At 43.9% G+C, this 26812-nt stretch overlaps 2 protein-coding genes across 3 annotated transcripts in view; both read left to right on the top strand.

Annotated features, from left to right (window-relative positions):
* Nucleotides 1-26812, top strand: part of si:dkeyp-72e1.9 (syntaxin-binding protein 4) — a 220597-nt gene that overhangs the window by 187430 nt on the left and 6355 nt on the right. For both annotated transcript variants that reach the window (XM_061905997.1, XM_061905998.1), the window contains 6 exons: nt 7907-7999; nt 12005-12070; nt 12174-12371; nt 22982-23098; nt 24308-24357; nt 24579-24697. In XM_061905997.1, coding sequence (XP_061761981.1) covers nt 7907-7999; nt 12005-12070; nt 12174-12371; nt 22982-23098; nt 24308-24357; nt 24579-24697 — 643 coding nt within the window. The remainder of the gene's footprint in view (nt 1-7906; nt 8000-12004; nt 12071-12173; nt 12372-22981; nt 23099-24307; nt 24358-24578; nt 24698-26812) is intronic.
* Nucleotides 2110-7899, top strand: LOC133556257 (uncharacterized). The gene is made up of 2 exons (XM_061906000.1): nt 2110-2252; nt 2371-7899. The coding sequence occupies exon 2, from the start codon at nt 3197-3199 to the stop codon at nt 4058-4060; it is 864 nt and encodes a 287-aa protein (XP_061761984.1). The 5' UTR covers nt 2110-2252; nt 2371-3196; the 3' UTR covers nt 4061-7899.

Here is a 26812-nt window from a genome sequence, read left to right as displayed (position 1 = left end):
TTAAAGGCCAGCTGAAAGAAGGAAAATATGCCTACAAAAGGAAGCTCAAGGTCAAAGTCCGGCAGAATAACACTCAAGATGTGTGGAAGGGTATGAAAACCATCACAGGTTTCAACAACAAAGCCAAACTGCTGGATGGGGGTGGAGACAGAGCCCAGCTGAATTTGTTTTTCAATAGATTTAGAAATGCACCCCTTACTAGCCCTTCCCCCACTACTCCTGTCCTCCCAGCTCCCCTGACCATCAATCTACAAACTCCTTCACTGTTGCCTGCCACTGCTGTTTCTTTACCCCCACTTCCACCCCCACTGTCACAGGGGGGTAAAATGGGTGGACCCAAATGCAGTAAAAACAAGCTGAAATAGTGTTCAAGGGTTATTATTAATAAAACCTGAGGGAAAAGGAGGCAGCTTGTAGTCCTAGGCTTTGCAGTCCAGGAGAGCACACTGAGGCTAGCAGGCTGAGGCTAGCAGGCTGTGGCTAGCAGGCCGAGGCTAGCAGGCTGAGGCAGGCACACACGGCAAGTAGGGAACTGAAGGCAGAGGAAAAAACACGGGTAAGATGAGGAGCAAAAAAAACACAAAAAATAGCAGGTTTGCAAGATTATCAAAATTGCTAGAATTCTAGGACAAACTGGCGAGAAGCGTTACCACATCTAGCAAGGTGAAACGATCTGGCAATCGCGCCGAGTGGAGTCCAAACATTTGTAGGCTGCAGGTGATGAGTTGATGGCAGGCAGGTGAGTGATTAGGGTGCTGGGATCAGCTGTGTCAGGCTGAGAGCTGGAGCCAAGCCTACGCCCAAAACACGCCCACTCTCCCAAAGACACACAGAGAAAAACAGACGGACTGACTGTGACAGTGCCCCCCCTCAAGGAACGCCTCCAGGCGATCCCCCAGGCTTGCCCGGGTGGCTGCGGTGAAAAGCCAAGATGAGGGAAGGGTCCAGGATGAAGCTGCGTGGCACCCAGCCACGCTCCTCAGGTCCATACCCCTCCCAGTCCACCAGGTACTGTAGACCTCTACCCCGACGGCGCACATCCAGCAGTCGCCGGACCGTGTAGGCTGGGTGGTCATCGATGACACGGGGGGGAGGAGGGGGCGTGTCAGGGGGAGACAGTGGGCTGGTTGAAACAGGCTTCAGTTGAGAGACATGGAAGGTGGGATGGATCCTCCAGCGTGCAGGTAATTTGAGTTTAACTACTGTTGGATTGATGATGGAAATGATTTCATAAGGGCCAACATACCGGGGTGCAAGTTTCTTAGAGTCCACCTTCAGGGGGAGGTCTTTAGAGGAAAGCCACACCTGCTGACCAGGATGGTATACAGGGGCCGTACTTCGGTGTCGGTCAGCATATCGACGATTTCAGTCCACAGAGCGGAGGAGGGCAGCACGAGCATCTTTCCACACCTTGCGGCAACGCCGCATATGAGCCTGTACTGAAGGTACGGAGATGTCATCTTCCTCAGCAGGAAACAACGGAGGTAGGTATCCTAAGGATACCTCAAATGGTGACACTCCAGTAGCTGCACAGGGTAATGAGTTGTGGGCATACTCAACCCATACCAGGTGGGTGCTCCAAGAGGAGGGGTTCTTAGCAACGACACATCGGAGGGCCGCTTCTAGGTCTTGATTTGCCCGTTCGGTTTGCCCATTAGACTGAGGGTGATAACCTGAAGTCAGACTCACAGTTGCTCCAATAGCCCGACAGAAAGCCTTCCAAACCTCTGAAGTAAACTGAGGCCCTCTATCAGAGACCACATCTGAAGGAATACCATGAAGACGGAACACATGCTGGACCATGAGGTTGGCTGTTTCCAGGGATGTGGGGAGTTTGGGTAGAGCCACAAAATGCACTGATTTGGAAAATCTGTCCACTATAGTGAGGATAACCGAATTTCCCTGAGAGGCCAGTGACAAAATCCAGTGAAATATGAGACCAGGGGCGGCTTGGGACTGGCAAGGGATGGAGTAGGCCGGCAGGTGGTCGATTGGAGGATTTTCCACAGGCACACACAGTACAGGCAGACACAAAAGCACGGGTATCAGCATCCATGGTAGGCCACCAAAAGTGTCGCTTGAGGAGAGAGGGCGTGTTTTGGGCGTAGGCTTGGCTCCAGCTCTCAGCCTGACACAGCTGATCCCAGCACCCTAATCACTCACCTGCCTGCCATCAACTCATCACCTGCAGCCTACAAATGTTTGGACTCCACTCGGCGCGATTGCCAGATCGTTTCACCTTGCTACATGTGGTAACGCTTCTCGCCAGTTTGTCCTAGAATTTTAGCAATTTTGATAATCTTGTAAACCTGCTATTTTTTATTATTTTTTTGCTCCTCATCTTACCCGTGTTTTTTCCTCTGCCTTCAGTTCCCTACTTGCCGTGTGTGCCTGCCTCAGCCTGCTAGCCTCGGCCTGCTAGCCTCGGCCTGCTAGCCTCGGCCTGCTAGCCACAGCCTGCTAGCCTCAGCCTGCTAGCCTCAGTGTGCTCTCCTGGACTGCAAAGCCTAGGACTACAAGCTGCCTCCTTTTCCCTCAGGTTTTATTAATAATAACCCTTGAACACTATTTCAGCTTGTCTTTACTGCATTTGGGTCCACCCATTTTACCCCCCCGTGACAGAAAAAAACACAAAAAATAGCAGGTTTGCAAGATTATCAAAATTGCTAGAATTCTAGGACAAACTGGCGAGAAGCGTTACCACATGTAGCAAGGTGAAACGATCTGGCAATCGCGCCGAGTGGAGTCTAAACATTTGTAGGCTGCAGGTGATGAGTTAATGGCAGGCAGGTGAGTGATTAGGGTGCTGGGATCAGCTGTGTCAGGCTGAGAGCTGGAGCCAAGCCTACGCCCAAAACACGCCCACTCTCCCAAAGACACACAGAGAAAAACAGACAGACTGACTGTGACACCCACTGAGAAAGCCAGCCTGGTGTGTCTGACACTTGGCCATGTGAGACGACAGCTGGAGAGAGTCAACCGAGCCAAGTCAGCAGGCCCTGACCGAGTCAACCCCTGGGTCCCGGAGACTTGTGCTCCTCAGCTGGCTGAGATCCCGCACTTCATCTTCAACCTGAATCTGAAGTTAGAAAGGATACCAGTGCTATGGAAAAAATCCTGCATAGTGCCAGTGCCCAAGAAGCCCATCTAATCGGGCTTGAATGACTTCAGACCGTTTGCTCTGACGTCTCATGTCATGAAGTTCCTCGAGAGACTTGTGCTGGATCAGCTGAGACCCTTGGTGTCTCCTACCCTGAACCCTCTACAATTTGCATATCAGCCCCATGTAGGAGTGGATGATGCTGTTATCTACCTGCTGCATCGTGCTCACTCTCACCTGGATGGTGGGAGGGGCTCTGTGAGGATCATGGTCTTTGATTTCTCCAGTGTCTTTAACACCATTCAGACAATTCTGATGAGTGACGAGTTGTTCAGGATGGTTGTCAGTTCCTATATTGTCTCCTGGATCACTGGTTACTTGTCTCACAGGCTCCAGTTTGCGCGACTGGGGAGCTCCCATTTGGATACTGTGGTCAGTGGTGTGGGTGCTCCACAGGGGACCGTCCTGTCTCCTTTCCTGTTCACCCTGTACACCTCAGACTACCAGTATAGTTCCAGGACCTGCCACCTGCAGAAATACTCAAATGATTCTGCTGTGGTTACAAAGGGACAGGAATGGGATTACAGGACACTGATCGCTGACTTTGTGGAGTGGTCTCAGGCGAACCATCTGCCCCTTAATGTGGACAAGACCAAGGAGCTGGTCATCGACTCCAAGAAGAGAATGACCCCTGTGGAGCCCATAAAGATCCATGGCCGGGAGGTGGCACCAATGGGGCAGTACAAGTACCTGGGAGTCCACTTGAACAGCAGACTGGATTGCAAGGACAACAGCAGAATGGACTGCAAGGACAACAGCAGATTGGACTGCAAAGACAACAGCAGACTGGACTGCAAGGACAACAGCAGAGCTGCTTACAAGAAGGACATGAGCAGACTGTTTCTCCTGAGGGCGCTTAGGTCATTTAATGTGTGTTTGAGATCTTTTATAAAAATATAATATAAAATAATAATATAATTTATCAGTATATATTATTGTGCAGCAGCAGCCGGGACGAGACAAGGGGTTGGACTTGGGAGTTGGAGCAGAAAGAGACACATTAGCGAGAGACTAAGAGAGCGAGCAGACTAATAAGTCACGAGAGCGAAGACTGCTGGGAAACGGGATATCCGTGTGCGTGGGTACTTGCAAACAAAGACTTGTTCAAATCTGACAACTGGGCTCCCAGAAGATCTATCGGCATCAGGAGAACCCACCATAGACTTTCATAACTGGCGCCCAATAGACCTGAGAGCCAAGGATCTCCACGCCTGACCCACTGACAGTGCTGGCGCAAGTACTCGCAAAGTTGACGGCAGCGAGTCAACAGCAGCTGTAGGCGGTCCGTCTCCAGGCGGCCCAGCAGAGCCAGATTCTGCGAGCGCTGACGTACCGGGTCAGAACGGCAGCGCCGACATCAGCGGCCGTCTCCATGCAACGCATGGGGAGAAAGAGGACCCCCAGGCTTACATTTTTGTGGTCTCGACGTAGGCATGCGAGTGTGCAGAGGAGGAAAGGGGAGTACGCCTGCTGCCACTGCTGGTTGGAGAAGCGCAGTGGGCGCCGCTCAGCCTACCAGTGGAATCCCGCGTGCGCTTCCCGGACTTGAGACGTGCGGTGCTTGACCGAACTGGCAGCACCAGCGAAGACCACCAATGCTGGTTCCGGGCGCTGCGCATGGGGGTGGAGGATTGTCCGTTTGTTTTGGGGCAACAGCTCTGAGATGCGGTGACACGCTGCCTGCAGCCGGGCGAAGGCGACGTCCAGGTGGTGGAGCGGCTTGTCTTGGAGCAGTTCCTGGAGGTGATCCCAGCGCTGACAGTGGCCTGGGTCCGCTACCACTGGACCCAAGACCTGGCGACAGCAGTGACGCTAGCAGAGGACCATCTGACGGTGCAACGCGAAGCACAGAGGGAGAAGAGGACCGCGGAGGCGGCTGAGCGCCTGGCACCAGTGCTGCGCAGGCCGCACGTGCAGTGAGAGAATGTGGCGTCGCCGGTCCCGCGTCGCCGTGCAACTGACTTGACTTTTCCTTGTGCTTCCGTGCAGGTCCCGGCTGCTGCGGATACAGTGGTTCCCGCGCAAACGGCCCTTCAAACGCCTGATCAGGCGTGCTGGAGGCTTGGGCAGCCCGGTCGTATGAGTCAGGGACCTCCACGCGTGGAGGTGAGGCAGGTGATCCGGGTTGTCGGCCCTCCGGCGCCCTCCCCCGGCCCGGGTAAGACGTACTGTATTCCGGTAAGGATACAAAGGAGTACACACCGGGTGAAGGTGGATTTGGGCTGCGAGCAATCCACGATCCACCAGAACCTGGTTCGACCCAGAGCTTTGAGGCAGACAGCACAGGTGAAAATTAGATATGTTCATAGAGATGTGCACGAATACCCTGTGGTGCCGGTGGAAATTCGATGTGGAAAACAAAAGTATAGCGTCAAGGTTGCTGTAAGTGCGCTCCTTACGCACCCCTTAATCCTGGTTACCAATTGGGCGGGGTTTAACAATTTAGTGACGCAGTGTGCAGGGGTGTGTTCACAACCAGTAGGAAAGGGGAATATCTGCGCGGTTCTTAGTGGCGACGCGGGTTCAACCGACACTGCCGAGGGAGAACCGGCAGAGGCTTCTCGGGAAGCCCTCCTGGCACCCCACGGAGGACTTCCCCCTAAAGCAGTCTCGGGATGACACTGCGCTCAGCTTGGGACCAAGTGATTTCTATTGACGGTCAGCTGGTGCGCCCGGGAACAGCGCGAGTATTCCCTCACTTTGCTTTAATTAGGGATAGATTATACAGACTGACTCATGACACTCAAACGGGAGAAGAAATCACCCAGTTGTTGGTGCCGAAACGCTGTCGGAAAATGGTTTTCCAGGCGGCGCACTTTCACACTAAATTTGTGAACGAGGACAAACCAAATTGGCATAAATGGTTGGATCCCCTGCTCTTTGCAATGCGGGAGGTTCCCCAGGCCTCCACGGGATTGTCCCCCTTTGAATTGTTGTACTGCAGGAAGCCGCACGGGGTTTTGGACCTCATTAAGGAAAGCTGGGAGAATGGTCTAAGCCCCAGCAAAAATGAAATACAATACGTTATGGACCTGAGAGCAAAACTCCACACGTTAGGTCACTTGTAACGCGATGGACCTGAGAGCAAAACTTCACACGTTGGGTCACTTGTCACGCGAGAATTTGCTCTGGGCCCAGGAACGTCAGCAGCACCTGTATAACAGAGGAACGCAGCAAAGAACATTTTCACTGGGAGAGAAAGTGCTTGTATTACTCCATCCAGCTCTAAATTACTCGCCAAGTGGCAAGGACCCTTTGTGATCACACAGTTTGTTGAGTGACGTCGATTATGAGGTTCGGCGTTCAGACCAGGGCTGAAACACCCAAATTTACCATGTCCACCTCCTGAAAGGGAAAAAACGGCGTTCTCCACTCTGGAAGGTTTATACCAATTCGTGACACCTCAGTTCGGCTTGTTCGGGGCGCCCGCCACATTTCAGAGACTCATGGACCGGGTGCTGCGTCCCCACGCTGCAAATGCTTCCGCCTATCTGGAGGATGTCATCGTCCAGTGTGACAGCTGGGCGGAGCCTATGCAGAGGGTGGAGGCGGTGCTCGAGTCCCTGAGGCGGGTGGGGCTGAACGAGAACCATGGGAAGTGCGTAGTTGGCCAGAGGGAGGTACAGTATCTGGGGTACCACTTGGAGGAGGACAGGTGTGCCCACAAGTAGATAAGACAGCGACGATTGCGGCCTGCCCAACCCCCAAGACGAAAAAAGAGTTTTTGGGACTGGCAGGTTACTACCGGAGGTTTATCTCCCGGTTTGCGGACCTGACCAGCCCACTAACTGACTTCACCCGAAAGGGTGCTCCAGATCTAGTCCAGTGGATGGAGCAGTGCCAGCAGGCATTTGAGAGGGTTAAGAAGGCCCTCTGCTAAGAGCCGGTCCTGCACATGATTTTTCTCTACCGTTCTTTTTGCATGCTGACGCGTCGGGCAGAGGGCTGACAGCTATTTTGTCCCATCAGGTGGGGGGGGCGTCGATCGCCCGGTGCTGTTCAGTCGGAAATTCTCAGACCGGTAGGTAAGGTACAACGCGGTGCAGAGGGAGTGCCTCACCATCCGGTGGGCGGTCTGTGCCCGCCGATACTACCTTCTGGGGCGCTCATTCGGCCTCTGCTTGGACCACAAACCCCTCCAGTGGCTCCACCGCATGAATGATGCCAATGCGCGGATCACCCGTTGGTATCTAGCGTTACAACCCGACAATTTCAGAGTGATCCACGGACCGGGGACGCAGATGGCCATGGCCGACTTCCTCTTCCGCTCCCACATGGCTTCCCAAGACTGCTGGGAAGCGGGCTATCCTTGTGCGTGGGCGCTTGCAAATAAAGACTTGTTCAAACCTGACAACTGGGCTCCCAGAAGATCTATCGGCTCCAGGAGAACCTACCATAGAGGGAGACTTTCACAATTATATACTGTATATATAATTTGTAAATATTACAGCTATGATATATTTTATATTTCTACCATGGTACATGTTTAGTCTACTTTATACCTGCATTATTCTTTCCATCCTTATCCTTTCCATCTTTTGTAACTGAACTACAATTTCCCTTGTGGATCATTAAAGTTTGTCTAAGTCAAACATCTTTTTGTTCTGACCATAATATTATCGCACTGTGATATCATTTTGATACGGTTCCATCTTATAAAGGACACCACGGTGGTGACACCTGACACACAATATCATTCTTTTCAACACTTTGGGTGTGCTAAAAAAAGATGCTCTCCACTTGCAGACGTACGAGTCGCAGTGCAGCTACAGTGGTGAGGAGATGGAGCACTTCCAGACAGAAGTGAAGGAGCTGCAGACGCAAATGAAGCAGCTCAAGGTGCAGCAAACACACTTTTCCATAAAATAACATTTTATTATATATATATATATATATATATATATATATATATATATATATATATATATATATATATATATATATATACATATATATATATATATTTATACCGTATTTCCTTGAATTGCTGCCGGGGCGCTAATTAATTTAAAACCTCTTCTCACTCCTGCGCTTACCAAAGGCATGCGGTAAAAGTAAGCATACGCTAATTATTTTAAAACCTCTTCTCACTCCGGCACTTACCAAAGGCATGCAGTAAAAATTTGAGTGTGATGTAAGGATACCATCATGAAAAGCACATTTAATAAAAAAAACCTTAACATGGTTATTATTTTCAGCACCGAAGGCTTGGAATAACCTACTATCGAATATTCAACTTAAAACCCTTGTTACAGTAAATGAGTTTAAAGCTTCTGTGAAAGGATTGCAGTCTACTTTGTCTGTATGCACATGTGTCAAATGAGCAAGTTTAAATGTTGTAAATGTGATGTTTTATGTGTTGTTTACTGTTTTTAATGTAACCTTGCTGCTGCCCTCTTGGCCATGTCTCCCTTGGAAAAGAGATATTTGATCTCAATGGGATTTTACCTGGTTAAATAAAGGCTAAATAAAAAAATAAATGAAAAATGGTCTTACCTTTACCTATAAATGAAATCCATGCCAGCTCCTTCTGATCAAAAGCATCGGTAACTTCTTTATAGAAGTCTTCCTTATCTTTCTTCAGTTTTAAAAGTCTCTCTGTCTCGATGGAGATCTTCCTTTGTTACCTCCTGCCTCGATTGAAAGTCCAGTTTAGAAAACTGCTATCAAACCGCTGCTATCAGTTAGCTCGGGTGCGGGGGACGACCGAATAATCCTCGAACAACTCCCCCTCCCATTCTGCTCCGTGGGTGATCTCTTTATTCCACCGCTGCCAACATGACGTGTTAGTTATTGTATAAATAAAACACTGGGTATTTAGGACTGGAACATGCTTTATTTCAGCCCGGTTGTTTACACAGCCAGCATAGGTCCGTCGTGCACCCGCCGCGTCATATCCGTCCTAGCACAATACACGTCACTCATTTCACTTCTGCTGCAGAGTAGTCGCAAGAAAGATCACTATCGCCCTCTACCACCAGGAGGCGGGTGTCATTTAATGACTTATATTTAACACACACAGCTACGGTATTGTGACGGTCTCAAGCCGTCGTCTTGCGGGTTCCCAGGACCACCAAGGAAGGACATGGCTTGAGCAGTTTGACTTTGTTTATTTTTCAATAAAACCTCAGTCCAGGTCGCTCTTTTGTTCCTCCTCTTCGCTCGCTCGCCGCCATTTTGGGCAGGCCTATAGCGTGCTCTGCCTGTCTGTCGGACTGTCGGCTCCACAGGTATATTAATAAAACATAGCTGTTTACTGTTCTTTTTAGCATACCAGTATTCAATAGCTTGGACCTTAAATCCAACTGAATAGCTCTTAATCTTCTTCCCTTTATGCGATTTCAAATTACCGGTATTGAAATCTGCCTCCTCCATTTTGAAAATGATGACAGGAGAAGTGTCATTCGTGATGTCACGATTTTGACCCGGCGGTAATACTAAGCATGCGCTAATTATTTTGCAAAGCAAGTTTGACCCGGCAGTAATTCAAGGCAGGCGCATACTATATGCCCGGCGGCAATTCAAGGAAATACGGTGTATATATATATATATATATATATATATATATATATATATATATATATATATATATATATATATATATATATATATTTATATATACACACATACAGTACAGTGGTGGTCAAAAGTGTACATACACTTGTAAAGAATATAATATCATGGCTGTCTTGAGTTTCCAATCATTTCTACAACTCTTATTTTTTGTGATTGAAGCACATACTTGTTGGTCACAAAAAACATTCATGAAGTTTGCTTCTTTTATGAATTTATTATGGGTCTACTGAAAATGTGAGCAAATCTGCTGGGTCAAAAGTATACATACAGCAATGTTAATATTTACTTACATGTCCCTTGGCAAGTTTCATTGCAATAAAGCACTTTTGGTAGCCATCCACAAGCTTCTGGCAAGCTTCTGCTTTAATTTTTGACCACTCCTCCTCACAAAATTGGTGCATTTCCACCGGGCTGATGATTTTAGGTTGTCCTGAAAAATTTGGAGGTAATCCTCAGAGGATTACCTCCAAATTCTTAGTCCAATATCTTAGTGATTAGGACACCTGATTCTCATCATTTGGATGGATGGCCAAATACTTTTGGCTATATAGTGTTTGTATATGTGTGTGTGGGTGTGTGTGTGTATATACAGTATATATATATATATATATATATATATATATATAAACCCTGTTTCCATATGAGTTGGGAAATTGTGCTGGAGGTAAATATAAACGGAATACAATGATTTGCAAATCCTTTTCAACCCAATTTCAATTGAATGCACTACAAAGACAACATATTTGATGTTCAAACTCATAAAATTTATTTATTTTTTTGCAAATAATAATTAACTTTGAATTTCATGGCTGTAACACGTGCCAAAGTAGTTGGGAAAGGGCATATTCACCACTGTGTTACATCACCTTTTCTTTTAACAACACTCAATAAACGTTTGGGAACTGGGGGAATCTCATTGTTGAAGCTTTGAAAGTGGAATTCTTTCCCATTCTTGTTTTATGTAGAGCTTCAGTCGTTCAACAGTCCGGGGTCTCCGCTGTCGTATTTTACGCTTCATAATGCGCCACACATTTTGGATCGGAGACAGGTCTGGACTGCAGGCGGGCCAGGAAAGTACCCGCACTCTTTTTTTACGAAGCTGCGCTGTTGTGACACATGCTGAATGTGGCTTGGCATCGTCTTGCTGAAATAAGCAGGGGCGTCCATGAAAAAGACGGCGCTTAGATAGCAGCATATGTTGTTCCAAAACCTGTATATACCTTTCAGCATTAATGGTGCCTTCACAGATGTGTAAGTTACCAGTGCCTTGGGCACTAATGCACACCCATACCATCACAGATGTTGGCTTTTGAACTTTGCGTCAATAACAGTCTGGATAATTCGCTTCCCTTTTGGTTCGGATGACACGATGTCGAATATTTCCAAAAACAATTTGAAATGTGGACTCGTCAGACCTCAGAACACTTTTCCACTTTGCATCAGTCCATCTTAGATGATCTCGGGCCCAGAGAAGCCGGCGGCGTTTCTGGATGTTGTTGATAAATGGCTTTCGTTTTGCATACTAGAGCTTTAACTTGCACTTACAGATGTAGCGACAAACTGTATTTAGTGACAGTGGTTTTCTGAAGCGTTCCTGAGCCCATGTGGTGATATCCTTTAGAGATTGATGTTGTTTTTTGATACAGTGCCGTCTGAGGGATTGAAGGTCACGGTCATTCAATGTTGGTTTCCGGCCATGCCCCTTACGTGGAGTGATTTCTCCAGATTCTCTGAACCTTTTGATGATATTATGGACCGGAGATGTTGAAATCCCTAAATTTCTTGCAATTGCACTTTGAGGAACGTTGTTCTTAAACTGTTTGACTATTTGCTCATGCAGTTGTGGACAAATGGGTGTACCTCGCCCCATCTTTTCTTGTGAAAGACTGAGCATTTTTTGGAAAGCTGTTTTTATACCCAATCATGGAGCCTACCTGTTCCCAATTAGCCTGCACACCTGTGGGATGTTCCAAAAGGGTGTTTGATGAGCATTCCTCAACTTTATCATTATTTATTGCCACCTTTCCCCACTTCTTTGTCACGTGTTGCTGGCATCAAATTCTAAAGTTAAAGATTATTTGCAACAAAAAAAAACGTTTATCAGTTTGAAGATCAAATATGTTGACTTTGCAGCATATTCAACTGAATATAGGTTGAAAATGATTTGCAAATCATTGTATGCTGTTTATATTTACATCTAACACAATTTCCCAAATTACACACACACACACATTAGTTTCACTAGTATTATGGATTTGTCTTTGAAAGGTGGTGCTTAAGGACATGGAAACCCGTAAGAAGACCCTTGAGGATGAGCTCCAGAAGACTTCTGAGGTATGAGACATAGAAAACAAATCCACACTGGCATATTATAGCAACTGGCAAAGTAAAAAAGCAATATTTCCAGTTAAAAATCTAAATCTTGCTGTCCTTTAAGAAAGCGTGCGTGACTGTGGAGGAAAACGTCCGTCTAAAGAGTCGTCTGCAGGCAGCCCAAACGGAAGCGGGACAGCGTCAGGCTAGCACCGTCGAGCAGGACTATGAAGAAGTCATCCAGCTTCTGGAGACTGAGATTCAAGACCTGAAGAACCAAGTGGCGGGCAGAAGGCAAACACTAGAAGTGGATGCCACACAGGTGAGTACCCAAGATAGCAGACTTAGGGACGGGTTTCAAATTCTTTACTTTTGATTCCAGCCACCAATTCCGTCGGGACTAGCATGTAGCGCTTTGCTTTACAGAAGGCAGACTTTCTTACCTCCGCCAAAGAGATTGTGTTACTTTGCCACACAACTCAAACAGTCATGGGCACATTTTCATAAAAAATGACCAAGAAACAATTTTCTCTTGTCTACTGCGGACGTTCACTTCCTACTTGCGGCGTTCCACGCCCCCACCTTGCCGGTCCCGCGATGCGCAGAGGATTCCGTCATGCGTCACAGCATTATTGTGAAGACAAACAGCATGTGTGTAAAAATTACGGTACTTACTGTATCAACACTACAAAATGCAAGATTGGCACATTTACCTAATGGCAAAGACTACTTTCTGACACACCGTAGTCTATACCAGGGGTCGCCAACCAGTCAATCTTTGGGACTCTGAAGGTCGACAGCGAAAATATTAGAAAAATATGTTCGCATTATGAGTGACACCATCAGCCAGAGAATGACCAACAGACAGGTTTCTCTCTCTTCAGCCTCTCGTCATGGCGGCACACTTCATCCGCTCGTCTGCATGACGTTCAAACAATGTGATGTACAGACATAAAAAAAGGGACACATAGTGTCATGTTGACATGCTAACACAGAGGGATGAATCAAAATACAGTAGTAAAATATACCTTCAGAGAAGTGCAGAATATAGCACCTAAACTACTCAAATGTAATAAATAAAAAAAGGATAAAACAAGAAATAAAAACAACCAAGATATCCTGTCTAACTGGATTTGAACGCCAGAGAGTAAAAATATGTCTTTAACTTGGATCTAAATTGTCTCAGAGACTGTGAGGACCTAATAGATAATGAAAAGTTTTTCCACAGTCTGGGCCACTGAAAAGGCTCCATTTCCTATTATTTTAGCCTGGAATTAAATTGTCCCAGAGACTGGGAGGACCTAATAGATCATGGAAGGTTGTTCCACAGTCTGGGCCACTGAGAAGACTCCATCTCCTCTGGTTTTTAGATGAGTTTTAAATTGTCTCAGAGACTGGGAGGACCTGGTAGATAATGGAATGTTGTTCCACAGTCTGGGCCACTGAGAAGACTCCATCTCCTCTGGTTTTTAGATGACTTTTAAATTGTCTCAGAGACTGGGAGGACCTGGTAGATAATGGAAGGTTGTTCCACAGTCTGGACCACTAAAAAGGCTCCATCTCCTCTGGTTTTAGCCTGGATTTAAATTGTCTCAGAGACTGTGAGGACCTAATAGATCATGGAAGGTTGTTCCACAGTCTGGGCCACTGAAAAGGCTCCATCCCCTCTTTTTTTTTAGACTAGTTTGAAAATTGGCTCAGAGACTGGAAGGACTTAGTAGACAATGGAAGGTTGTTCCACAGTCTGGGGCACTGAAGAGGCTCCATTTCCTCTGGTTTTAGCCTGGATTTAAATTGTCTCTGAGACTGAGAGGACCTAATAGATCATGGAAGGTTGTTCCACAGTCTGGGCAACTGAATAGGCTCCATATCCTCTGGTTCTTAGACTAGTTGTAAATTGTCTCAGAGACTGGGAGGACCTTATAGATCATAGAAGGTTGTTCCAGAGTCTGGGCCACCGAAAAGGCTCCATATCATCTGGTTTTAGACTAGTTGTAAATTGTCTCAGAGACTGAGAGGACCTAATAGATCATGGAAGGTTGTTCCACTGTCTGGGCCACTGAAAAGGCTCCATATCCTCTGTTTTTTAGACTAGTTGTAAATTGTCTCCGACTGGGAGGACCTAAAAGATACTGGAAGGTCGTTCCACAGTCTGGACTACTGAGAACTGAGGACATGAGGACCATAGCACATTAGGAGATGAGGACATGAGGACCATAGCACATGAGGACCATAGCACATGAGGACCATAGCAACATGAGGACCATAGCACATGAAGACCATAGCACATGCGGACCATTGCACATGAGGACCATAGCACTTGAGGACCATAGCACATGAGTACCATAGCACATGAGGACCATAGCACATGAGGACCATAGCACATGAGGATCATAGCACATGAGGATCATAGCACATGAATACCATAGCTCTTGAGGACCATAGCAGATTAGTACCATAGCACATGAGGACCATACAAATGAGGACCATAGCACATGAGGATCATAGCACATGAGGACCATAGCACTTGAGGACCATAGCACATGAGGATCATAGCACATGAGGACCATAGCACTTGAGGACCATAGCACATTAGTACAATAGCACTTGAGGACCATAGCACATTAGTACCATAGCACATGAGGACCATAACAAATGAGGACCATAGCACATGAGGACCATAGCACATGATGACCATAGCACATGAGGACCATAGCAACATGAGGACCGTAACACTTGAGGATCATAGCACCATAGCACACGATGACCATAGCACATGAGGACCATAGCACATGAAGACCATAGCACATAAGGACCCAAGCACATGAGGACCATAGCACATGTGGACCATAGCACATGAAGACCATAGCACATGAGGACCGTAGCACATGAGGACCATAGCACATGAGGATCGTAGCACATGAGGACCATAGCACTTGAAGACCATAGCACATGAGGACCAAAGCACATGAGGACCATCGCACATGAGGACCATAGCACATGAGGACTATGGCACATGAGGACCGTAGCACATGAGGACCAAAGCACATGAGGACCATAGCACATGAGGACCATAGCACATGAGGACCGTAGCACTGTTATGTCCTTGCAGCGGCTTTGTTTGACCAATACCACCATTTCTCTTTTATTTTTGTTGAAGTATAAACAATTTGCCTCCAACCATTCCTGTACATCATGCAAACCGTTCTGCAGAGTATTCATGGCAACCTGCATATTGGTACTGTCATAGGCAGATACTGTACATCTGAATATTGTCTGTGAAACAATGAAAGTAGATCTGAATATGGTCTGTGAAACAGTGAAAGTACATCTGAATATGGTCTGTGAAACAGTGAAAGTACTGTACATCTGAATATCATGTGTGAAACAGTTAATGTACATCTGAATATAGTCTGTGAAACAGTGAAAGTACATCTGAATATTTTCTGTGAAACAGTGAAAGTACATCTGAATATCATCTGTGAAACAGTGAAAGTACATCTCAATAATGTCTGTGAAACAGTTAAAGTACATCTGAATATCGTGTCTGAAACAGTGAAAGTTTATCTGAATATGGTCTGTGAAACAGTGAAAGTTCATCTGAATATGGTCTGTGAAACAGTGAAAGTACATCGGAATATGGTCTGTGAAACAGTGAAAGTACATCTGAAAATTGTCTGTGAAACAGTGAAAGTACATCTAGATATGATCTGTGAAACAGTGAAAGTACATCTAGATATGATCTGTGAAACTGTGAAAGTACATTTGAATATGGTCTGTAAAACAGTGAAAGTACATCTGAATATGGTCTGTAAAACAGTGAAAGTACATCTGAATATGGTCTGTGAAACAGTGAAAGTACATCTGAATATGATCTGTGAAACAGGGAAAGTACATCTGAATATGGTCTGTGAAACAGTGAAAAGACAAATTGTGCTTTTTAAAAACAGCGCCCACGGGAAGCGTATATACAGAAAAGAGGACAGGTACTAAACTTGAACCTTGGGGTACACCACACTTAAGGGCAGACTCAGAGGAGGAGTACTGGCCCAGGTGTACAGAAAAACTCCTGTTGGTAACCATTTTAGAGCTCTACACTTCATACCCACACAAGACTCAAAGCCAGTTGAAAGAAAGCGGTGGTCCACAGCAGTGAAATGTAAAAGCACAAGAACTGCAGATTAACCTGAGTCCACAGATAAAAGCAAGTCATTCAAAGTGCAGTTTCTGTGATTTAAAGGCCTACTGAAATGAGATTTTCTTATTTAAACGGGGATAGCAGGTCCATTCTATGTGTCATACTTGATCATATTGCCATATTTTTGCTGAAAGCATTTAGTAGAGAACATCGACGATAAAGTTTGCAACTTTTGGTGCTGATAAAAAAGCCTTGCCTTTACCGGAAGTCGCAGACGATGACGTCACAAGGATGAGGGCTCCTCACGTCCTCACATTGTTTTTAATGGGAGCCTCCAGCGGCAAGAGCTATTCGGACCGAGAAAACAACAATTTCCCCATTAATTTGAGCAAGGATGAAATATTCGTGGATGATGATATTGATAGCGAAGGACTAGAAAAAATAAATAAAATAAAAAGCGACAGCTCCGGGCGGCGGCAGTGTGAGCGTTTCAGATGTAATTAGACACATTTACTAGGATAATTCTGGAAGAGCCCTTATCTGCTTATTGTTTTAATAGTGTTTTAGTGAGATTGTAAAGACATACCTCAAGGTCGGATGGCTGCGGTGAACACGAAGTGTCTCAGAGAGAAGCCGAGGAGCCAAGCTCACAGCTGCCTTTTAAACAGCTACTGCAGGAGGACGAATAATCCAATGATGTGTCCGGTAAGATATATATCACAATTTTCCCATCCAAAAACATGCTGGTTGACGTAGAGAAAAATGTTCGCTTGACCGCTTAGTGTTAAAAACAAAGAAACACCGGCTGTGTCTCGGTGCTAAAGAAAGCTGCAATCCACCGCTTTCCACCAACAGCATTGTTCTTTATAGTCTCCATTATTAATTGAACAAATTGCAAAAGATTCAGCAACACAAATGTCCAAAATACTGTGTAATTATGCGATTAAAGCAGACGACTTTTAGCCGTGTGTGGTGCAGCGCTAATATTTCCTGACAGTCCGCCATCACACGCCATCATTCCACGACGTTTTCAACAGGACACTTCGGGGAAATTTAAAATTGCAATTTAGTAAACTAAAAAGGCCGAATTGGCATGTGTTGCAATGTTAATATTTCATCATTGATATATAAACTATCAGACTGTGTGGTCGGTAGTAGTGGGTTTCAGTTGGCCTTCAAAACCAGACTGAAATGTTTCCCCAATATCATTTGAGTTCAGATAAGGAAGAAGTTGACCATAAAGAATCATCTCTTGGACCTAGGATAACAATGGCAACTTTGAGTGGTCTAAAATGTGATAAAATATTGGGATCAAGGTAATTGTTGGACCACAAGGAGGCTGGGAAGCATCCACACCTCAGGGAGGATTTGACTAGATGGACAATATAACGGCCAATAGAGTTAAAAACATTTTGAAAAAGCTGACATGGGACATGCAGAGGGTTTGAACTATTTAGTTAAGTTACTGGCTCAAACCATTGGAAGGCACTAAAACATGTTTCCCCTGAGACCGCAGCAGCAAGAAGGGATTGTCTAATTATGGACATTTTCTCTGTTATAAATGTTAACAATTGTTGACAGAGTAGAAGAAGGCACCACACTGTTTGAGTTCAGTGAATTAATAAGCCAGTTCAAAGTGTTAAAGGCCTACTGAAACCCACTACTACCGACCACGCAGTCTGATAGTTTATATATCAATGATGAAATATTAACATTGCAACACATGCCAATACGGCCTTTTTAGTTTACTAAATTGCAATTTAAAATTTCCCGCGAGGTATCCTGTTGAAAACGTCGCGGAATGATGACGCTTATGTTGACGCGTGCTTGTGACGTTATTGGCTGGAGCAAACCTTTCAGCCCAGCACCACACACGGCTAAAAGTCATCTCTTTTCATCGCATAATTACACAGTATTTTGGACATCTGTGTTGCTGAATCTTTTGCAATTTGTTCAATTAATAATGGAGACTATAAAGAAGAATGCTGTTGGTGGAAAGCGGTGGATTGCAGTTGCCTTTAGCAACCGAAACACAGCCGGTGTTTCTTTGTTTGTTGTGAAGCTTTAACACAGAGTGGTCAAGCGAACATGTTTCTCTACGTCAACTAGCAAGTTTTTGGATGGGAAAATTGTGATATTAAGTCGGCTCTTACCGGAGACTTCAGTGGATTATGCGACCTCCTCCTGCAGCTCAAAAAGGCAGCTGGGATTTTGGCTCCTCGGCTTCTCTCGGAGACACTGGCGTTCACCGCAGCCATTCGACTTTCAGGTATGACATTTGAATCTCACTAAAACACTAGTAACACAATAAGCAGATAAGGGATTTTCCAGAATTATCCTAGTAAATGTGTCTAATTAAATCTGAAATGCTCCCACTGCCGCCGCCTGGAGCCGTCACCTTTTCTTTTTTTTCTTCTTTTTTTTAAGTGCTTCACTCAAACTTTCCTCATCCACGAATATTTCATCCTCGCTCAAATTAATGGGGAAATCGTTGCTTTCTCGGTCCGAATAGCTCTTGCTGCTGAATAGCCCTACAACCCGTGACATCACGCGCACATCATCTGCTACTTCCGGTAAAGGCAAGGCTTTTTTATTAGCGACCAAAAGTTGCGAACTTTATCGTCGATGTTCTCTACTAAATCCTTTCAGCAAAAATATGGCAGTTTCGCGAAATGATCAAGTATGACACATTAAATTAACCTGCTACTCCCGTTTAAATAAGAAAATCTCATTTCAGTAGGCCTTTAAATAGCACTTAATGGTTTTTGTTAGACACAAGATTAGAAAAATAGGTGCTCTTTGATGCCATTTGATTTTCTACTAGACTGTCTCTTAATATTTGTAGAGAGGCGCAAAGGTTGTCTTTTTTCCACTTCGCTCAGCGCTTTGACACGCATGTGTGAGCTGGCGGGTGTTGTCGATCAAGCATGGCTGCGTCATTGGTTTGGTGCGTGTGTTTGAATGGGGCCAGGACCTCCATGCAGGTGTTACTAAATGTCTGGGGTGGAGTTAAGCAAATCCCAATGAGAAAGGATCTCAGATGAGGTGATAGATTTGGAAAACGACGATGCAGTTTGTGGGTAAATTGTGCGTACGCGGAGTGGCCTGGCTTTGTAAGCACCTTACAGAGAATAATATAGCAACATGTGTTTCAACTTCAGACACCTTGCAGCCAAAGGATAAGACAAGGTCAAGTGTGTGTCCTTTGTCATGTGTCCAGCCCGACACCGACCGTGTCAAATTAAGTCTATTAGGCTTAAAAAGTCTTTGGCTAAGGTGCGATTCACAGCAAACTTGGATATTATAATCCCCAGTTATCAAAAATCGATCGTAACTTAAAGCTCGACCGGTTACGAAGTCCGTGAAGATTTTACTGCCCCATCATTACAAAACTTAAGTTCTCATAGTAGCAGCAGACTTAAGTACTCATAGTAGCAGCAGATTTAAGTCCTCATAGTAGCAGCAGACCTAAGTCTTCATAGTTGCAGCAGACTTAAGTTATCATAGTCGCAGCAGACTGAACTCCGTATAGTAGCAGCAGACGTAAGTCCTCATAGTAGCAGCAGACGTAAGTCCTCATAGTAGCAGCAGACGTAAGTCCTCATAGTAGCAGCAGACTTAAGTCCTCATAGTAGCAGCACACTTAAGTCTTTATAGTTGCAGCAGACTTAAGTTCTCATAGTAGCAGCAGACTGAAGTCCTCATAGTAGCAGCAGACCTAAGTCTTCATAGTTGCAGCAGACTTAAGTTCTCATAGTAGCAGCAGACTGAACTCCGCATAATAGCAGCAGACGTAAGTCATCATAGTAGCAGCAGACTTAAGTCCTCATAGTAGCAGCAGACTTAAGTCTTCATAGTTGCAGCAGACTTAAGTTCTCATAGTAGCAGCAGACGGAAGTCAGCATAGTAGCAGCAGACCTAAGTCCTCATAGTAGCAGCAGACTTAAGTCCTCATAGTAGCTGCAGACGTAAGTTCTCATAGTAGCAGCAGACTTAAGTCCACATAGTAGCAGCAGACTAAGTCGTCATAGTAGCAGCAGAATTAAGTCCTCATAGTTGTAGCAGACTTAAGTCTTCATAGTAACAGCAGACTTAAGTTCTCATAGTAGCAGCAGATTTAAGTCTTCATAGTTGCAGCAGATTTAAGTCCTCATAGTAGCAGCAGACTTAAGTCTTCATAGTTGCAGCAGACTTAAGTTCTCATAATAGCAGCAGACGGAAGTCAGCATAGTAGCAGCAGACCTAAGTCCTCATAGTAGCAGCAGACTTAAGTCCTCATAGTAGCTGCAGACGTAAGTTCTCATAGTAGCAGCAGACTTAAGTCCACATAGTAGCAGCAGACTAAGTCGTCATAGTAGCAGCAGAATTAAGTCCTCATAGTTGTAGCAGACTTAAGCCTTCATAGTAACAGCAGACTTAAGTTCTCATAGTAGCAGCAGACTTAAGTCTTCATAGTTGCAGCAGATTTAAGTTCTCATAGTAGCAGCAGACTGAAGTTCTCCTAGTAGCAGCAGACTGAACTTCGCATAATAGCAGCAGACCTAAGTCTTCATAGTAGCAGCAGACTTAAATCCTCATAGTTGCAGCAGACCTAAGTCCTCATAGTAGCAGCAGACTTAAGTCCTCATAGTAGCAGCAGACTTAAGTCCTCATAGTAGCAGCAGACTTAAGTCTTCTTAGTTGCAGCAGACTTAAGTTCTCATAGTAGCAGCAGACTGAAGTCCTCATAGTAGCAGCAGACCTAAGTCTTCATAGTAGCAGCAGACTGAACCCCGCATAATAGCAGCAGACCTAAGTCCTCATAGTAGCAGCAGACTTAAGTCCTCATAGTAGCAGCATAGTTAAGTCCTCATAGTAGCAGCAGAATTAAGTCCTCATAGTTGCAGCACACTTAAGTCCTCATAGTAGCAGCAGAATTAAGTCCTCATAGTTGCAGCACACTTAATTACTCATAGTAGCAGCAGACGTAAGTCCTCATAGTAGCAGCAGACTTAAGTCGTCATTGTAGCAGCAGACTTAAGTCCTAATAGTAGCAGCAGACTTAAGTCCTCATAGTAGCAGCATAATTAAGTCCTCATAATTGCAGCAGACATAAGTTTTTTGATTGCTAGATTGATACTTTTATTAGTAGATTGCAGAGTTCAGTACATATTCCGTACAAATGAACACTAAATGGTAACACCCGAATAAGTTTTTCAACTTGTTTAAGTCGGGGTCCACGTTACTCAATTCATGGTAAGTTCTCATCTTAGCAGCAGCCATAAGTCCTCAGAGTAGCAGCAGACTTAAGTCCTCATAGTTGTAGTAGACTTAAGTCCTGTCAGACCAAAGTTTTGGGTGACAACAACAGTTTTACATTCAGCAGTCATGTTTAACTTTACTGACCCCATCATTACAAAAATCTTGTCTACAGTAGGTTTTGTGTATAATTGGTTTCGTGTATAGTAGGTTTTGTGTACAGTAGGTTTTGTATATTATAGGTTTTGTGTATAGTAGGTTTTGTATATAGTAGGTTTTGTCTATAGTAAGTTTTGTCTATAATAGGTTTTGTATATAGTGTTGTGTTACAACTTGAAGTATCTTTGACACACAAAAACATGTGTGCTGTTTATTCCATCAAAGATGAAACTGAATGACTTCTTACATCAAGAGAAACAAAAAAGCCGTCACAACAAACCCCCACTTTTGGGTAAATCTCTGTAGTATTATTGATGAAGTAGACCAGTGGTTCTCAACCTTTTTTCAGTGATGTACCCCCTGTGAACATTTTTTTAATTCAAGTACCCCCTAATCAGAGCAAAGCATTTATGGTTGAAAAAAAGAGATAAAGAAGTAAAATAAAGCACTATGTCATCAGTTTCTGATTTATTAAATTGTATAACAGTTCAAAATATTGCTCAGTTGTAGTGGTCTTTCTTGAACTCTTTGGAAAAAAAGATATAAAAATAACTAAAAACTTGTTGAAAAATAAACAAGTGATTCAATTATAGAGGAATATTTCTACACATAGATAATCATCAACTTAAAGTGCTCTCGTTGGGGATTGTAATAGAGATCCATATGGATTCATGAACTTAATTCTAAACATTTCTTTGCAAAAAAATACATCTTTAACATCAGTATTTATGGAACATATCCACAAAAAATTGTAGTTGTCAACACTGAATATTGCATTGTTGCATTTCTTTTCACAGTTTATGTATTTACATTCATATTTTGTTGAAGTATTATTCAATAAATACATTCATTAAGGGATTTTTGAATTGTTGCTATTTTTTAGAATATTTAAAAAAAATCTCACGTACCCCTTGGCATACCTTCAAGTACCCCCATTTCAGAACCACTGAAGTAGATGAGTGTAGTATTATTGATCAATAGTATCATTAGTATATGGCCATGGATGAAGTACTGGCTGTCCAGAGTTGGTACCCGTGGGTGGACATCTCTGCGCTGCTGACCCATCTCTGCTCGGGATGGTCTCCTGCTGGCCCCACCATGGACTGGACTCTCACTATTATGTTAGATCCACTCGACGTCCATTGCATCCGGTCTCCCCTAGAGTGGGGAGGAGGGGTTCACCCACATCTGCGGTCCTCTCCAAGGTTTCTCATAGTCATTCACATTGACGTCCCACTGGGTTGTGAGTTTTTCCTTGCCCTTTTGTGGGCTCTGAACCGAGGACGTTGTTGTGGCTTGTGCGGCCCTTTGAGACACGTGTGATTTAGGGCTATATTAATAAACATTGATTGACTGATTGATGGATATTATTGATCAATATGCAATGTTTCTACCAGGAAGTGGTTGAAGAACTGCACAGGAAGTTGACTGCTGTCCACGTCCAGCTCAAGAAGTCGGAGCTGAACAGGAAGCATCTGGAGATGTCCAACAAGAAACTGCTGGACTTTGCACAGGTATGACAACCTCCACCAGGAACAGCCCAACTTTTCTACTACGGAGGTGGCTCGGGGCCCACTCAAATATTAACACTTAACTAGAAAATGTTGATGGGCCTGCTATCTGTGCCCTGGACCTCTTGTAAGGGGTCATCGGAAGCCGCCATACTTTTATGATATCACCGAGTGAGTCTGCAAGTTTTAGGTTTAACCGTACAGAATGAGCTACGAAGATGGCCTAAAACATTAGGAAGCAAATGATAAAATGCTTACATTCAGCACGTGTGATAGAGTTAGCATGCTAACAGTTAGCATGTTTCACACACCAAGTTATATGACTAAAGTGTATGGCTGCGGAAGTAGAAAAAAAGGTGTAGAATTAGCTGAAATGTTAGCATGCTATTGTTACCTTGCTAGCAGGCTATCATTTGCATGCTACCAAATAAGTGTCACATACCGAGTTATATATCAATTAAAGTGCAAATGAAAATACAGCTTCATAACTTTAGTCATAATTTTTGCGCTTAACAAACTTCTCTATGACTTTAGGGCCTGACTTCTTCTGTTTGTGTGATGTTGTCACTACTGCCACAAGTTGTGTAAAAGTGTATTGCACCTGAGTACTTGTGTGATGTTGTCACTACTGCCACAAGTGGTGTAAAAGTGTATTACACCTGAGTACTTGTGTGATGTTATTACTGCCACAAGTGGTGTAAAAGTGTATTACACCTGAGTACTTGTGTGGTGTTGTCACTACTGCCACAAGTGGTGTAAAAGTGTATTACACCTGAGTACTTGTGTGATGTTGTCACTACTGCCACAAGTGGTGTAAAAGTGTATTACACCTGAGTACTTGTGTGATGTTGTTACTACTGCCACAAGTGGTGTAAAAGTGTACTACACCTGAGTACTTGTGTGATGTTATTACTGCCACAAGTGGTGTAAAAGTGTATTACACTTGAGTACTTGTGTGATGTTGTCACTACTGCCACAAGTGGTGTACAAGTGTATTACACCTGAGTGCTTGTGTGATGTTGTCACTACTGCCACAAGTGGTGTAAAAGTGTATTACACCTGAGTACTTGTGTGATGTTATTACTGCCACAAGTGGTGTAAAAGTGTATTACACCCGAGTACTTGTGTGATGTTGTCACTACTGCCACCTGTGGTGTAAAAGGGTCAATAAGTTCATCAATAATATTTTAATGATGTTTTTTTTTTCCTCAGAACGTCCGCAAGGTGCTAACAACAACGAGTTTGTTAGCAGGCCAACTTGGGTAAGTCATATGATCATTGGACTCTATTTAGTGTTTATGTTGGGTGTCATATTGATCAGGTGTCATATTGATCAAATGTCATATAGATCAGGTGTCATATTCATGAGATGTCATATTGATCAGGTGTCATGTTGATCAGGTGTCATATTGATCAGGTGTCATATTGATGAGATGTCATATCGATCAGGTGTCATATTGATCAGATGTCATATTGCCATCAGGAGTAGTGGATCATCTCCAGCTGCAAACACTCCTCCAGCTTTTCCTGACCCCGCCTTGCAGCTGGCTGTGGAGGCCCAAGTGTTGCTGCAGGACATCAGCACTGCTAATGATGATGAAGGTAATTTACACTAACTAGTCTTCCACTGGAGATGACTTCAATAATCCATCATTTGTTCTCACCTTGGAAATGTACAAAAGCAGTGAAGTTGTCACGTGTAAATCATAAATAAAAAGAGAATGTAATGATTTTCAAATCCTTTTCAACTTTTTAACTGAATAGACTGCAAACACCAAATATTTCATGTTCACACTGAGAAACTTTGTTATTTTTGTTGTAACACGTTGCCTGGCATTGTCTTGCTGAAATAAGCAGGGGCGTCCATGATAACGTTGCTTGGATGGTAATTTATGTTGCTCCAAAAGCTATATGGACCTTTCAGCATTAATGGTGCCTTCACAGATGTGTAAGTTACCCAGGCCTTGGGCACTAATGCAACCCCATACCATCACAGATGCTGGCTTTTACACTTTGACCCTAGAACAGTCCGGATGGTTCTTTTCCTCTTTGGTCCACAGTTTCCAAAAACAATTTGAAATGTGGACAACAGAAGACTTTTCCACTTTGCATCCATCCATCTTGGATGAACTCGGGAAGCGTATCTGGGTGTTGTTGATAAATGGCTTTGGCTTTGCATAGTAGAGTTTTAACTTGCACGTACAGATGTAGCGACCAACTGTTGTTACTGACAGTGGTTTTCTGAAGTGTTCCTGAGCCCATGTGGTGATATCCTTTACACAAGGATGTGGCTTTTTGATGCAGTACCACCTGAGGGATCCAAGGTGCGCAATATCATGGCTTACGTGCAGTGATTTCTCCAGAGTCTCTGAACCTTTTGATGATATTACCGAGCATGGATGGTGAAATCCCTAAATTCCTAGCAATAGCTAATTGAGAAATGTTGTTCTTAAACAATTTGCTCAGGCATTTGTTGACAAAGTGGTGACCCTCACCCTGTCCTTGTTTGTGAATGAGTGAGCATTTCATGGAAGCTGCTTTTATACCCAATCATGGCACCCACCTGTTCCCAAATAGCCTGTTCACCTGTGGGATGTTCCACATAAGTCTTAGATGAGCATTCCTCAACTTTGTCACTCTTTTTTGACACTTGTGCCAGCTTTTTTGAAACATGTTGCAGGCATCAACTTCCAAATGAGATATTTGCAAAAAAAAAACGTTTACCAGTTCGAACGTTAGGTATCTTGTCTTTGCAGTCTATTCAATTGAATATAAGTTGAAAAGGATTTGCAAATCATTGTTTTTATTTACCATTTACACAACTTGACAGCTTTTGTACTTTGTAGCACAAAGTAGATTGCAAGATAAAAGATAAAGTTATGATCATAATAAGTTATTTTAATAATAACGTCAATTGTTTGTACTACAATGAACTACATTGTGGATGTAACAATAGGAACTTTAATATCACTTGTCATGATTATCATTGAGGTATTGTTGAATGGACTCAAAGTACTCACAGTATATACACATATACCTGGGGTCCATATAAGAGCATGTATGCTCCTATACGGACCCCAGGAAGATTAGCAGTCACCTTGGCGTCAGCTAATGGGGATCCATTCAATAAACAATACTGTATACACACTATATACACACTTAATATACACATATACTGTACACACAAACTGTACATGCACTATATATACACATACTGCATACACACTATATATACACATGTACACACATACTGTGTATGGACTATATCAAATATATATATATATATATATATATATATATGCACACATGTACACATACTGTATATGCACTATATACACACATACTATATACACAAGTAAACGCACTGTATATGCACTATATATATATATATACCTACATACTGTATACACACTATACATTTACTGTATATGTATTGTATATACACATACTGTAAATACACGATATATACACATATACTGTATATACAAACTATATATACACATATAGTGTAAATACACTATATATACACAAACTGCATATGCACTATATACAGTGGGGCCAAAAAGTATTTAGTCAGCCACCTATTGTCCAAGTTCTCCCACTTAAAATGATGACAGAGGTCTGTAATTTTCCTCATAGGTACACTTCAACTGTGAGAGACAGAATGTAAAAAAAATCCAGGAATTCACATTGTAGGAATTTTAAAGAATTTATTTG

The sequence above is a fragment of the Nerophis ophidion genome, linkage group LG07 (assembly GCF_033978795.1).
Source record: "Nerophis ophidion isolate RoL-2023_Sa linkage group LG07, RoL_Noph_v1.0, whole genome shotgun sequence".
Taxonomy (NCBI): Eukaryota; Metazoa; Chordata; class Actinopteri; order Syngnathiformes; family Syngnathidae; genus Nerophis; species Nerophis ophidion.
Note: the sequence above shows the minus strand (reverse complement) of the source record. Positions and strands in the feature narration are given on the sequence as shown.